The sequence below is a fragment of the Rhizophagus irregularis genome, chromosome 14 (assembly GCF_026210795.1).
Source record: "Rhizophagus irregularis chromosome 14, complete sequence".
In the NCBI taxonomy this organism is placed as follows: domain Eukaryota; kingdom Fungi; phylum Glomeromycota; class Glomeromycetes; order Glomerales; family Glomeraceae; genus Rhizophagus; species Rhizophagus irregularis.
In genome coordinates, this window is record NC_089442.1 from 4,264,595 (window position 1) to 4,277,023 (window position 12,429).

At 25.1% G+C, this 12,429-nt stretch overlaps 2 protein-coding genes across 2 annotated transcripts; one reads left to right on the forward strand and one right to left on the reverse strand.

Annotated features, from left to right (window-relative positions):
* Positions 1 to 14: 14 nt before the first annotated feature.
* OCT59_006617 (uncharacterized protein) lies at positions 15 to 5,204 on the reverse strand (the record flags this gene model as incomplete). Its single annotated transcript, XM_066141381.1, has 33 exons — positions 15 to 74; positions 159 to 249; positions 321 to 391; positions 448 to 606; positions 675 to 694; positions 776 to 866; positions 934 to 1,125; positions 1,202 to 1,321; positions 1,382 to 1,467; positions 1,533 to 1,634; positions 1,710 to 1,750; positions 1,814 to 1,861; positions 1,928 to 2,111; positions 2,188 to 2,333; positions 2,400 to 2,491; positions 2,567 to 2,599; positions 2,661 to 2,716; positions 2,784 to 2,959; positions 3,033 to 3,068; positions 3,137 to 3,188; positions 3,259 to 3,343; positions 3,406 to 3,485; positions 3,559 to 3,580; positions 3,642 to 3,791; positions 3,848 to 3,882; positions 3,956 to 4,010; positions 4,077 to 4,175; positions 4,247 to 4,296; positions 4,375 to 4,425; positions 4,500 to 4,559; positions 4,638 to 4,715; positions 4,787 to 4,945; positions 5,006 to 5,204. 33 exons carry the CDS (start codon positions 5,202 to 5,204, stop codon positions 15 to 17), a joined length of 2,979 nt encoding a protein of 992 aa, XP_065998171.1.
* Positions 5,205 to 8,787: 3,583 nt separating this feature from the next.
* Positions 8,788 to 10,937, forward strand: OCT59_006618 (uncharacterized protein; the record flags this gene model as incomplete). Its single annotated transcript, XM_066141382.1, has 13 exons — positions 8,788 to 8,806; positions 8,911 to 8,952; positions 9,028 to 9,065; positions 9,285 to 9,315; positions 9,394 to 9,424; positions 9,503 to 9,541; positions 9,616 to 9,645; positions 9,887 to 9,919; positions 10,241 to 10,325; positions 10,516 to 10,545; positions 10,639 to 10,732; positions 10,814 to 10,839; positions 10,911 to 10,937. 13 exons carry the CDS (start codon positions 8,788 to 8,790, stop codon positions 10,935 to 10,937), a joined length of 525 nt encoding a protein of 174 aa, XP_065998172.1.
* Between the last annotated feature and the right edge of the window lie 1,492 nt (positions 10,938 to 12,429).

Genomic DNA, 12,429 nt, shown 5'->3' on the forward strand with positions numbered 1-12,429 from the left:
TGTACTATTTTCGTTTATACTTCAACAATACTGGCATCGTAATTCTTTATTATTTCATTATAAGATTTTCTCATCTTTTAACGTATATTATAATATTTCAATGTTTGATAATCGAAAATAAAATAAAATACAAAAATATAAAACGAAAGTACTATTACCTCTTCTTTGTATAGCATTCCATTGTTAATATATTGACAAAAATTAATTGCTGTCTCGCACCATTTCTTTGCTTGCACGAAATCATTAGCGCTGCTTAAGACATTTTTCAATTCCATATAATTTATTAAAAATTACAAAATTTAACTTAGTATAGCACCTACGAATAATAATCTATTCCACAATTCCATGCATTGACCATTAACCATTGAATCTCATCTGGTGGATATTTTCCCTATACGGATTAAAAAGAAGTTAATATAATTTCAAATAAATTATCTTAATTAGTACCTTGGTACATTCTTGATTTAGTATATCGAGCACTTGAACGTAGTACTGGGCAGCTGATTGTTTGTTTTTTAACATTGCGGTTATAATCAACATTCGAAACCATCTTGAAAACTGTTCAATATCAGCTTGTTTATGTTTCATTATAGAATTTAAAAGAATCTAACATAATTTGCTTTAGTATATGATCATCTTAGTTCACTTTTAAAAAATATAAAAAATATAATCACCTGTAAGGTCGAAATTATAACTGTAAGTGAAAAGAAAGTTAATGTTAAATTATTACTCTTCGAAGCAATTAATCAATCTGTTATTAAAATTATTATGTTACTTGTACTCGGACAGTCACTCTCGTTGATTAACAATTCTACCATCCGCTCGAATATTTTTGATGGTATCTCAAAATCAAATGCCTCTGTAGTCTTTATTACGATAGGGTTAATCGATAATTTTTATTAAAAATAAACAGAAAAGAAGGACTTAACTTACATTAATCACACTCTGTAATTTATCCCAAAGACCCAATTTTACTTTTGCTTCGTATTCGAATAATAATACTAACATTAGATCCTTTTGTGAAGATTGACCGTCATTTTCAATATTTTCAAATTTCCGCTTGCTCGATACTTTTATTTTCTTGTATTGTTCGACTTTATCTAAAACTTGTTCTAAAATTTCTTTCTGTTTAATTATGTAATGATTTAATTTAGTTGTATTTTAAAATGTAAGAAAAATAGCAATCGATAATTGTATCAACCTTTTTAGATATTGATTTTTCTTGTCGAGAAAAAAATATTTTACCACATAGAGAAAAGAATATACAAAGTTTTTTTCGGGTTATGTGTTCTATAGTTTCTTCGGGGTATTCATTTAGAAACTGATAAAGAACTTTAAGTTAGCAAAACTTCTAAATATTATAATAGAAATACGTGTATACCTTATGTGAGATCTCAATTAATCTGACAGCATATAAATCACTACCATTATCTGATTGGTGACAGAATCCTAATGCAATATTCCATGCTACAAGAAATAATTTTAATATTTACTTTGACAAAATTTTATAAATTTAGTTTGTCAAATTTAACCTGTTTTGAAAAACCATTCAAAGTCATTTAACGGTGCTTTCTTTGACTGAAATATTCCGGTTTCATTTACATCTTTAATCGTTGTATCATTAAGAGTGGATGCTATATTATTTAAACATAGTCCAAAATTCAGTAATTACAAAAAAATAAAATAATTATTAGGTAGATAAATATTACCGATTTCAAAGTAATTACAAATACATTCTTTCAGCGAATTCCTGAAATTTTATATTTTAGTTTTACTTGTTTTTCACTAAAAGAAAATATTTGAGTAAACTCACTTTTCTGCATTACTTGACAAAGAATTATGAGTCATTCGAATCAAACATCTAACAAGTAAATGAATAATTTGAGATGAATTTTACATATACATATACTAGTAAATCTTAACTCACCTAATTAATACGGAAATATTAATATTCGCTATGTCTTCACCATTTTTATGCTTTTTCAAAATTTCTTGCAATGTTTCAATTAAAATTTCCTTATTTCCTTTTTTATACGCTTCATGGGCTGCCATGGCAAGCATGTTTCCGTTAAATCCATTTCCATTACACATATTACTCAAATATCGAATTGCTAAATATTCCATTTAGGAAAAATGTATATTAACACTAAATTAATTAAATTAATTAAAAAAGAAAATTTTGTCAACCTTGATCATTTTGTCGTTTTTCCATAGCGATATGGTAAAGTATGTAAAAATTTGCGGAGGAATTATCTTCGTGCAACTGTGCCTTATGAACTGCTTCAATTGCATCTGATAAGGCATCATCTTCCAGGCAGCATAATGCTATTTTTCTGTAATTATTAAGAATTTAGTAATTATATGATTAAGAATAAACCAATAAATTGAGAGAATGATACCTTTGTAAAATTGCGGCATTACGGTTTTTCGTTGAGGATAACCATTTATATGCCATCAAATACCATTTTTTAGCGCGTTCGTAATCTTGATTCTATAAATAATCAAATTCACTAATAAAGTACTTTGAAGTTTAATTAAAAGTTCAAATAAATTAAAAAAATCTTACTGAGTAATTACGATCCCCATTTTGCCAAAGAATCTGTTTAATATGAAATTAATTAATTTATTGCGTCTAGAAGGAATAATTACAAAATTCTTACTAGTTGACATGCAATTCTTGTCCTATGACTAATAACGATACCGTGCCTTTGTTCAACTGTAGATATGAAGGTAGAATGAAGATTTTATAACAAAGTCTTTTCAAGTAATATTAATATACGTACATCCTAGTGTCACTTCAATACTACAGATAATATCATTAATCTCCAAATTTATTGAATTACCACTTTCAAGCATATGGAATTTACTTATTATAGCTTTCTCGATGTATGAGACATTTCGCATATCAGCAAGTTTTTCTTCAATAAGAATATCTATTCCTCTTAATGCCGTCATTACACTTTATATAATGAAAATATTCGATTGTTTAGAGAAAATAAAGATAGATTTTACAAATAATTTTACTAGCTTACTTGATTTCACTGATAAAATGTGTGATATTCAACAAGCTAAATTTTATAATGTTAGATTGTATTTAAAAAAGTAATATTGATTACAAAATTAGATATTAACTCACATTTTTAAATTTTCTTTGGTTACTTGACTATTTCTAATAAATGGAAAGTATACTATTTAAAAAAGTAAATATCATTTATTAGAAATAATTAATAAGGTAAAAATGTACTTTAACGAACAAACCTCCTTCGAATTGGATTGGGATGAAATTCTTTTGTTTCATTATCTTGAGTTTCAACAAGGTTGCCAAGGCATTACCGGGATTTTCCTATAAATGACACTCGTAAAATAAAAATAATATTATACGATAATTTTAATCAATAATTATACCTCTAAACAAAGATTTACTGCATTTTCAGCCAAGTCTAAATTTGATTCATCATACACGATGTTCTTTAAGTAGCAATTCGCTGTTACGAAATAAATGAAATACAAATGAATCGATTGCGTATATTTAATTTATTAGAGTTATTACTCTTTTACCAAGAATATTTAGGGTATTGGTCTAAATAAAAAAGATATTAGAATAAAGGATAGAACAATCTAAAAATTATTTCTATACATACAAGTAATTTAGTTCTTTCAGAATTTGACACTGGCGTTCCATCAGTTAACAGTTCATGGCATTTTCTTAGCCATTTTATTGCATCATTCGTTTTTCCTTCACGTGACGCTTGATTACCAACCGTAAAACATACTTGGCACAAAATGTCAATCTAAATGAAAGTTTTTTAGAAAAAATTTAGAAGCGCAATTACCAATTACCAATTACCTCTTTAGTAGTTACATATTCTAAGTAATTTTTATCTTATAAAGGAGTTAAGGAGAAAATAATTAGTTTATTGAGATGATAATTAAAATACGAATAATATTTTGTTACCTGTTGCATGCTGAAACATTAAATTAGCAACGTGAACATTTGCCAATTTCCACGCCTGTTCGTAAATTGTAAATTGAGTATAGCATAAAATATTGAACAAAGTAAATCGAAAAATACAAACCGCTTCGGCACGATATGCGTAGTATACTAACAACGCAGCCGCTTTTGAATGTTGTTCTTTTGCGGTTCCATCTTGTAAAGATAATACAGAATCTTCAATCTATGTAATTCAATGTATTTGTATCAACAAATTTTAATTATTGAAATTATTTTATAAACTAAACATAAAACCTCATTGGCGGAGCGCAAAACATCATCAGCCTGGTCACTTCTTCCACAGTCTGTTATTTTATGTAACGAAAATTCAATAATTATTAACTATTGTACATGAAAATTACTTACAAAATTATATTATATACCTAACCAAGCTTTGCCTACTTTACTTGCCAAAGCAAGCAATTTTACTGTGGCTTATAGAATAATTATAAATCTTTTGTCCTAAAAATTTTTTTTTTATGCATGAAATTATCAAATATTAACAAACATTTTTTTTCTGGATCTTCGCTTACTCCCGCTCGGATCATAGCAAATCCAACTTGCCGAACTTGTGAAGATTGGTTCAATTAAGCTTAACTGTTTTAACAAATGAATCATTTAATTGGGTACAATGTAAAATAATTACATAATGGTATTAATTCGTCAGTCCCACGTGAATCACTTATTGTTTTCAACGCAATCGATGAGTTCCATAATCCAACGCCTAAAAATAAAAATAATTACAATATTCCTAATATTCCACTGATTTCCTAAGTAACGTTATTTTTTTTATACCTATTTCGTCTATCTCATCCGATAATTCGAAATTCTGCGCCACTTTTTGTAGATTCATAAATTGTTCGACACTACGAAGAATCTCTTTTAGAGAATCCTGAATAAATTTAGTATCTAAAGGATTTTTGTTTATTTTTTCATGTACGTCCTTTACCAATGCTATAAATAATAATTATTAATATTTCACCTGAATCTAATAGTAAATAAATGCGATATTACCTGAAATGACTTCAAGTTGTTTTTTTAGTCTTGTTCCAATAGCTTTTGGATCTGCATTTTCACTTATATGAGCGTCCCCACTGTTTAACGGAAAGGTAATATCTTCAGATGATGTAGGTGATGTTGATACTCGTTTTCCATCAAGAGTTAAAAAGAAAGGGGCTTCACTATCCGTTGATTTGTTGGTCTTTTTAAACATTTTTGTAGTGATAAAGTAGCTAAAAGAAAAAATTAAATTATGTAAAATAGTATTTGTACGTGTTGAAATAAACTTTATGATACTTTAATTACACCCGAAATTATAGGGATTAGCTTTTTTAGTCTTGATGCGTAATGCCTGCAAATCCTGTGTGGGTTTTACAAGGATTTAAAGTAAATTATTAGCTAACTCATTTTACTTTAATAATACCTTTGGTAAATATTTTTCAAATCCAGAAATATTATTTCTTTATAAACTACCATTTAAAAGCATTAATTTGAATATTACAGAACCGATCTGATTAATCATGCAGAATATAACGAATTTATATAATTAGATGCATCCGAATGTACTTTATATAACTGAATTATCATATGATTTAAAATTTAGCATTGTAAATTGTGTATAGTATTCAAATAGTACACTTTAATATAGTTAGGTAGTTATGAACAATTTTGCTGGTGCAAAATGATTATATGTTTTTATTTTTGTCACCATATATTATGTGGAAATTTACTTTATACTGAAACCAAACCTTCTGGAATAAAACTTCAAAAAATACATAAATAACTCAAATCCAGACTTAATGTTTTAATAAAAATTTTATACATTTAATCTTATTAGAAGCTTTATATAAAATTATTATATAAATTAAAATTATACTGTAAAATATATATGAGTTTATATAAAATATGAAATTCAGATATCTTATATGCAATATATTAACAAATTAGTTACATTTCTAAATGGTAATTATATATGTAAAAGTGTATTAATCAAGAAATATTATGAAGCAATGGAAAAGACAGATTTGTGGAAAAATAGCATAGTAATAAAGATAAAAATGCAATAATAAATAATGGAAAATATGATAAGAAAATAGAAATGATAGTTAAAAATATAACATTCTCTTATAATGAAATAGTATGAAAAGAAATAATAATCAGAATAAAGAGTAGTTTAAGATAATATGAAGAATATGATAAAAAGTTTAGAATTGAGAATATAATTGAACCAATAAGTTTATTTTGGAATATTATATAGTTACAACCTTTTTTTATTATAAAGTTATTTAATTTTAAGTTAGAATAGAAATCTGAAAAATCTGAAGAAAACTATGCATTTCAATAATTAAAATAATTAAATAAATTCTCTATATAAATATTGTAATTTATAAATTAATTACGCATTTTTGTTTTTCATGTTTTAATTAAAACTTACTATACAAATATACCACAAAAAAAGAAAGATATAATAGTACCATTAGAAATTGGAATAATTTATATAATTAATGTTTATAATACTGTCTATTATTTTGAAGTATTAAGTGATTTTAGCTATTATATTATTTATTATTTTTATTATAAAAGTTTGTGAGTTACTTATTTTTAGAACTATAATAATTGGAAGATTACTTATTTTCAGAAATTACTTAATTTCAGAATTATATACACTAAACTACAGTAAATTACCAGATTTTATAAAATTTACTTAGTAATATATAGTAAAATTGAAGATTTTTAGGTTGCATGAAAGTTTATAAATTTTTAATAAAGTCAGTCAAAAAATTTTTTATTTGAAAGCCAATCGATTATAGTTATAAAAATATGATCAGAAATATCCAATTTTAAGAATGCAGAAAATGATTTATTTATAAAGTAACAGACAAGATAATTTTATATGTAAAATGAGAAAAAACATATAGAAAGATCATTACTTATACTTTGCAATAAGAGAATTTTTTTACACTTTAAAAATTTTACTTTTTTGTTTTAATACATAAAAACTAGAAATGGTTGGCTATCAAATAAAAAAAAAATTGGCTAGATTTATTGAAAATTCATAAACTTTTAAACAACATGAAAATATTCAATTTACTATATATTACTAAATAAATTTTATAGAATCCAGTAATTTATTGTATATAAATAATAGATTTAAGAATAGTAAATTAAGAACATTTGTTAAATATATAAAAATAATATAATAAAGGAATATAATTAGATTATAAAATATTTAATATATTAAAAATTATTATTCAAAATAAAGTAAGACTATTCAAATTCAATACTTTGTTTAATATAATTTTTCCCTTTTTTTAATTTTTAAAGGATTTTTTCAAAAAGAAATTTCCTAATTAGACCATAATTTTTTAAATATTTAATTAATAAATTATAATATTTAATTCAGGCTAAAATTAACAATAATTATGAACATTTTTTTTTATTAAATTCCTTTCCCTTCTTCTGGTAAACCTCAATTTTATTATGTTAAATAATATATTGAATTATTAGTATAATTTTTTTTTTTTAATCGCAATGCATTTGCAATTTTATTAAAGTAGATAAATAAAAAGAATATAAATATAAAGTATTATTCTAAAAACTACTTTATTATAATTAAACTACAAACCACTCATCATACGTAAAGTATATCAGGAAATTTTTTAAGATGCAGAACTGCAGAGATCTGTAAAATTAGCAGATCTTTGCATTTTTTATGTAACTTTATGCGGAAGTCTGCAATTTTGCAGATTTCCACTTTTTATTTTTTACAAAATTATGCAATAATCTGCAATTTTGCATATTTCTGATTTTTTATATATGCATTTCTGCGGAAGTCTGTGATTTTGCAGATTTCTGCTTTTTTTTTTATGTGAATTTATGCAGAAGTCTGCGATTTTGCAGATTTTTACTTTTTTTTTCATTAAAATATCAGTTCGATTTGCAATTTCATCATTTTAATTAACTCTATACTAAATTTCAGTTTGATTAATTTTAACTTGATTTAATTGATTAACTCTAACTTGATTTAATACCTAAACTTTTTTAAATAATTTTTTTTACAACACTCTTTAAAGAAAAAATTTTTACAAGACTTATAGAGAAATAATTTTTTCTACAACCCTTTTTATTAAAAAAACTTTATAAAATAATTTTTTCTACAACAACTTTTAAGAAATAATCTGTTAAAGATTCCAAAGAAAAAATATTTCTATTATTTTTTAAGCTTTGAAGCTTATCAGAGAATTTTTTTTTTAAAAAAAATTTATTTGCAAGGTTCGGAGTCTTTAAGGCAACATTCTGCAACATGCAGAAAAATCAGAAGCCCTTAAAAAAGGAAGTCGCTTAAATTATTCCTTTTTTTTTATTTGCTTTGATGAATGTCAGTTAAGTAACGTTCAGTTTGTAAGAACATAATATGTTGTCAATTTTAATTCAGAGGTATATCATCTCTGAAACTTTAATTTTTTTTAGAGAAAAAAAAATTTTTTTATATATTATAGGTTCCAGATGGAACCTATCAAAGATTTTGGAATTCAGAGGTATGCTTACCTTCGAATCTTAATTAATTTTTTTTAAAAAAAAAATAAATTTTTTTTTACATTATATAGGTTCTGGATAAAACCTATCAAAGATATTGGAATTCAGAGGTATGTTTACCTTTGAATCTTAATTTATTTTTTTTAAAAAAAAATATTTTTTATTATATTATATAAGTTCCGGATGGAACCTATCGATGATTTTAGTTGGAAAAAAAAAATTTTTTTTTATATTATATAGGTTCCGGATGGAACCTATCGATGATTTTGGAATTCAGAAGTATATTAAGTATTAACTTCTGAATCTTTAATTTATTTTTTTTAAAAAAATAACAATTATTTATTTAACAAACGTTATTAACGTTCGTTTTATCAAATTTTTAGGTCCTGAATGCCGAATAACAGCTCTGGACTCTTATTTTGAAGGTAAAAACCTTTGAATTTTTATTTTTAAATTTTTTATATAATGAACGTTACTAATGTTCATCATTTCTTTTTTAGGTCCTGGTAGTGTTTATGGTTATCCAGATAAAATTTTTGTAAATGGATCAGATGAAAAGGATTGAAGGATTTCATCTTATCCAGATCATCCGAGCTTTTAGTTCTGGACTCTGGAGATAATCCTTTTTTTCTTTAGGTCCTTTAGTTCTGAACTTTAGAGATAACTGGTAGGGGACTTTTTTTTAATTCTTTTTCTTTTGTTTTGTTATTATTTCATTCTTATTGTTTTTGCTAATTTCGTTTTTCTTCTTCTTTAGGTTCTTCAGTTTTTAACTTTGGAGACGAAGGGTGAGTTTTTTTTTATTTTTATTTTCTTTTTATTATTTTGTCTTGTTTCCTTCTGTTAATTTCATTTTTTTTCTTTAGTTCTTTGGTTCTCGGACTTTGGAGACAACAGGTGGGGTTTTTTTAATTTTTATTCTTTCTTTTTCAATTTGTCTTGCTTTATTCTTCTAATTTCGTTTATTTTTTTTAGGTTCTTTGATTCCTGGACTTTGAAGACAACGGATGGGTTGTATTTTTTTATTTTTATTTATTTTTTTCATTTTATCTTATTTCCTTCTGCTAATCTCGTTCATTTTTTTTAAGTTCTTTGGGTTTGAACTTTGGAGATGACAGGTGAGTTTTTTTTTATTTTTATTTCTCTTTTTCGTTTTATCTTTTTTCCTTCTGCTAATTTCATTCTTTTTCTCTGAATTCTTCAGTTCCTGGACTTAGTGTTTCAATCCGTTTATCTGCAATTCATATCGTGGATGGATATCTGCCTTAATCTTCCAGATTTCCATTTCGAAGGTAAAAAAAACTGAAATTTTATTGTTTTTTATTTTTATTGTTTCTTATTTTATTTATTATTTTTTAGGTACGAAAATTTGACTGGAATCCCAATTCGAAGGTAAATTTCAAATTTTTTATTTTATTTTTTTTTAACGAAATGTTTGTTAACATTTTCGTTTCTTTCTTTTTGTAGGTCCGCAGCTTTCCTGGAAGGAATTTCAAAAGTAAAATTTTGAAGGTAACCTTCAAAATTATTTTCTTTAAATGAAAATAAAACACTTAGCTAACTTTATTTATTTTCTTTTGTAAGTACAGGAAACCGAAAGATAAGCCCCAATCTCCAACAATTTAACAATTTTGAAGTAAAACTTCAAAATTTTTTCTTTTTTTTTTATTTTCCAATGAAATGTTTACTAACATTTTGACTTTCTTTTTGTAGTTTTGCAGCTTCCAGTCAAAATAACTGGATTTATAAAATTGGTCAACACTGCTTTATAGAAAAGTTTCTGGAAAGAACTTCGAAGGTATTCTTTGAAGTTCTTTTAATTTTTTTTAACGAAACGTTTGCTAACGTTTTTGTTCTTTTATTATTGTAAATTTACGGGTTCCTGGAAAGCTCTTTGGACAGAACTTCGAAGGTATTTTTTGAAATTCTTTTAATTTATTTTTTTTTTATTTAACAAAAAGTTATTAATTAACGTTTCATTTTTTTAGGTCCATGACTTCTTGGATAAGAACTTCTTTGTAGGTTTGAGTACAGCCTCATCTTCTGCTTGATCTGGTTACAGAAATCAATTTTTTATCATCATTCAGTACTAGTTTTCAGTGGGAGCCTAGGCTTCAGTGGGAGTTGGTGCTTCAGCAGGAGCTGGAGCTGAAGCTGGAGCTGATGCAAGAGCAGGAGAAGACTTCTTGGATGAGAACTTCGAAGGTATTTTTTGAAGTTTTTTAATTTTTTTGTTTTTTTTAATGAAACTTTACTAACTTTTTTTATAGGTCTGCGACTTCTCAGAGGTATCGGTTAGAACTTTTGGAATAGTAAGTTTTGAAACTTCAATTATTATTTTGTTTTTTTAATGAAATTTTATTAACGTATTTTCTTTTTGTAGGTCCGTGACTTCTTGGATGATATCTAAAGGGAACTTTAAAGGTATTCTTTAAAGTTCTTTAAAATTTTGTTTTTTTTCTTAACGAAACATTACTAACTAACTGAACGGTTTTACTTTTCTACTTTTTGTAGGTCTACAAGTTCCTAAGCACTTCTTAAATGCAAATTTAAATAGTTATTTGTTGGAATCAAACCAACTGGAACAATATTCAAACCATTAACAACATATAGTAGAGAAAAGAATAAATTAGCTTTATTTACTAATAAATAGTATTACTTGTAAATATATCTAAATTAAATAAATTAAGTAAATTAATTGATATTAGTTAAATTGAAGTATTATAAAATTGAAGTATTATTTGTACTACTAATTATTTTAAATTAATTCGCAGATTTAATTTTTGAAGATTGTCGCAGAACTTTATTTTCTTGAAGTTCTGCGTAGAAATCATAAAAATTTTTTTTTTGCAGTATTGAAGATCTGCGCAGAAATAATTTCTGAAAATCTGCGCAGATCTGCTCCTTAAAAAATTTCCTGATGTACCTCACGTGTGCACTGTTGAGTAATTGTTAAACTCCGTAGGTAGACTACGTTTGTAATATGTCATCTTAGCCCTAAGGACCTATCTTCTATGTCAGGTGATCACAAAACCCAGATTATTAGTATAATTTAAAGAATTATATATATTTATAAATATTAATTATATATTGGATTATATGATAAAGTCCATTTATTTACATACATTATATAGTAAGGTTGTTAAAAAAACTAAAAAGTTTTAGTAAGTTAGTAAAATGCTAAAATAATAAAATTAAACTTTGCAAAATTTTGAAAAGCAAAATCTGATAAACTTATTATAAATGCTAAAACTGCTAAAACTTTACTAAAACTATAATAAAATTATAGTAAAATCTTAAAAAAACTAATAATTATAAGATTTTAGAGAAAGATTAATAAATTTATGATATGTAAATATATAAATAAAAATACAAAACAAATAGATATTAGGATTTTGTTTTTTATCGCAATGGCGAAATATCGCCAGTACCTAATATCACGTGAAATTTTATATCACATGACTTTTCGTAAAATTTATTTCAAACAATTTGAAGCATTTAGCATTTAAAATATTTATTAAATATTAATTGTTACATTGAGAAACATTACATTAAACAAATAATAAAGCATAATATTAAAAGTTACTTGGTTGTTTTTTCCTGTTAACATTAATATAGTGCAAAATCTCAATATAAGAATAACGATAATGAACGAAAACAAAAAAAAAATCATAAATATACCTTGCAATTTTTTTGGTAATGTCTAACTTTCCCGCATTGTTTGCAATAACGTTGCATTTTTGTTTTAGTTCTAGAAACTTCACAAGATGACTTGAATCTTTTTGTACCAACTGGTCGTCCTTTACCACATTTTTTCCTTGGATTTTGTAATATTGGTACTGAAGATTCAACATTTTCCTCATTCTTTTTATCGCTTATATCTTCTTCAAATATTTGATCCA